Consider the following 2,024-nt stretch of genomic DNA (forward strand, 5'->3'; position numbering starts at 1 on the left):
TTACCTAGGCTGGTCTCAAACTCCTGGGCTCAAGCAGCTGTCTGCCTCAGCCCTCCAAACTGCTGCTATTACAGGCATGAGTCACTATGCCCGGCTCAATCTTTTCAACTTAGTCGCCAAATCTCTCAGTGCCTCAGAATGCCTTTCCTTACGGATTATATCTTTCATCTTTTCCAGAATACAAAACTTCCTTTCTTATCAACTGGTGTTTCAAGAGGCATATCATAGTCCCTTGCACTTGTAAAAACTTATATTTATAGCACACATACTTCAGGTAGAAGTCTGTGGTCTACAGATCCTTGTTACAGTGTCTCTCTTTTCTAGGTAAGTGATGTGAGGTCAAACTGGTGTTAACATTCCCCCACAGATGCCTCCTGGAAATTTCTACGGCAATCTCATCATGTCGTTTTTCTTCTCACCACTCTGTATTGTCCTTAACGTACTGCCAACCTCTGTGAAATCTTCTTGGTGTCTGCTGGTGCTATCTGGTCCAGTCCAAGGCAAGTACAGCTTACTCCACCAGACACTCAGGGTCCCTTGAGCTGAATGTGCCATACTTTCAGATAAAGAGAACATTGTCTTTATGATTTCATGTTAGAGATTTGGTAGTTTTCTTATGAAAATATATTGGATTCTACAAGAACTATGATTGTTAGATAATTTCTTTATTCCAGAAGCCACATATCTTCACTAGTGTGTGGTAAACAGTGCCAAGCTTACTGGCATCTTCCTCTACAATGTCAGGTTTCAGTTAGAAAGCAAAACAAAGGAAGAATTCTATACTTCCTGTTCTTCATTTTTGACTCTCAATATTGAATGCTAAAAATATATACAATTTTACACTTAATTAGGAGTCATGTATTGAAGAACACGCCTGAGAGGTTATATTTTGTAATTGTTGGCCACCATGATAATACAGTCATTAAAATGAAGTTTTTTTTCCAGCTGTGAAGGTAGAATCCAAAGTGCATGTGACACCTTAAATTTTGTAAGAACTTTCATGCCATTAAAGCGATATGATATAATGTGATTTCAGAACTGAAAAATATGGATAGATGTGGTAAATGAAATCCACCATAATTAAATGAGGCTTGTTCAGGAATCCCAGAGATGGATAGAAGCCAGCTGGGAAATATCCTTGGACTTGTTCATCCTTCAATTCAGCACAGACTATTACGACCTCTGGCATTCCTATGATATTCATTTGTCTATGTCACCCACCAAGAATTGCTGCTGCTTAGGATTCTAAACATATAGTTCACCTGTAGCACGTTGCTGCCTTGAAATGCCACCCGTGGAAGTCCAGGCAGTTTTAATGAATCATGTTTTTCATCAGGACCTACTGGGTTAGAACAACAACAACAAAAAAAGACCCTCAGTTACCTTCAGCAGCACTTCCTGGCTGGGTTGTGCATGCATTCTTCCCTCCCTAGTGACACCTTGGCAATGGACAGGAAACTCAAAAGCCATACCAGGGGTGATGACACTTGCCTTTCTCATCAAGAATGGTTCAAAAACCAAGTTTGGCTCGAGAACATGCTGCCATTCAGAGTAAACGGAACTTTGGAGTTTTCACCAGAGGAGAGCCCAGCAATTCCAATTTATGTTTATCATAAATTGAGGGCTTGTTTGCTTTGTTTCTCTCAATGCCCCAGCTGGGCTTTGATGCCCTTTAAGAAGTTAATAGTTTAAGTTAATTGTAATCTATAATGTTCACCGTGTGATACTTTTCAGCTTTGCAGGTCTTGTCACCAAAATATGATAGGATAATCTGCCAAGTGTTGCTGTGACATTATTTTTTCATAGGTTGAGAACACTACTCATTGAAAATTGTTTTGAGTACTTGTAGCAGTATTGCTTTCTGGGAGGCAGTTACTTATATACAATTTCTGGGCATTCCACTGGCCTTGTGGTGGGCAAAGGAGCACACTTAAAAATACATTGCTGCATAATTTGATTTCAGTTCTTTCTCCTGCCACCACTCATCTTGTTACAGCATTTTCACAATTTGCTCCTAATCCTGT

General features: G+C 39.8%; 1 protein-coding gene across 1 annotated transcript in view; it reads right to left on the minus strand.

The window, feature by feature from the left end:
* LOC108523933 (heat shock transcription factor, Y-linked-like) overlaps positions 1–555 on the minus strand; it is a 64,643-nt gene extending 64,088 nt beyond the window's left edge. Inside the window, exon 1 of the mRNA XM_017864701.1 lies at positions 451–555. Coding sequence (XP_017720190.1) covers positions 451–555 — 105 coding nt within the window. The remainder of the gene's footprint in view (positions 1–450) is intronic.
* Positions 556–2,024: the final 1,469 nt, after the last annotated feature.

Source organism: Rhinopithecus bieti, unplaced genomic scaffold, assembly GCF_001698545.2.
Source record: "Rhinopithecus bieti isolate Rb0 unplaced genomic scaffold, ASM169854v2 scaffold_76123, whole genome shotgun sequence".
Lineage (NCBI taxonomy): Eukaryota > Metazoa > Chordata > Mammalia > Primates > Cercopithecidae > Rhinopithecus > Rhinopithecus bieti.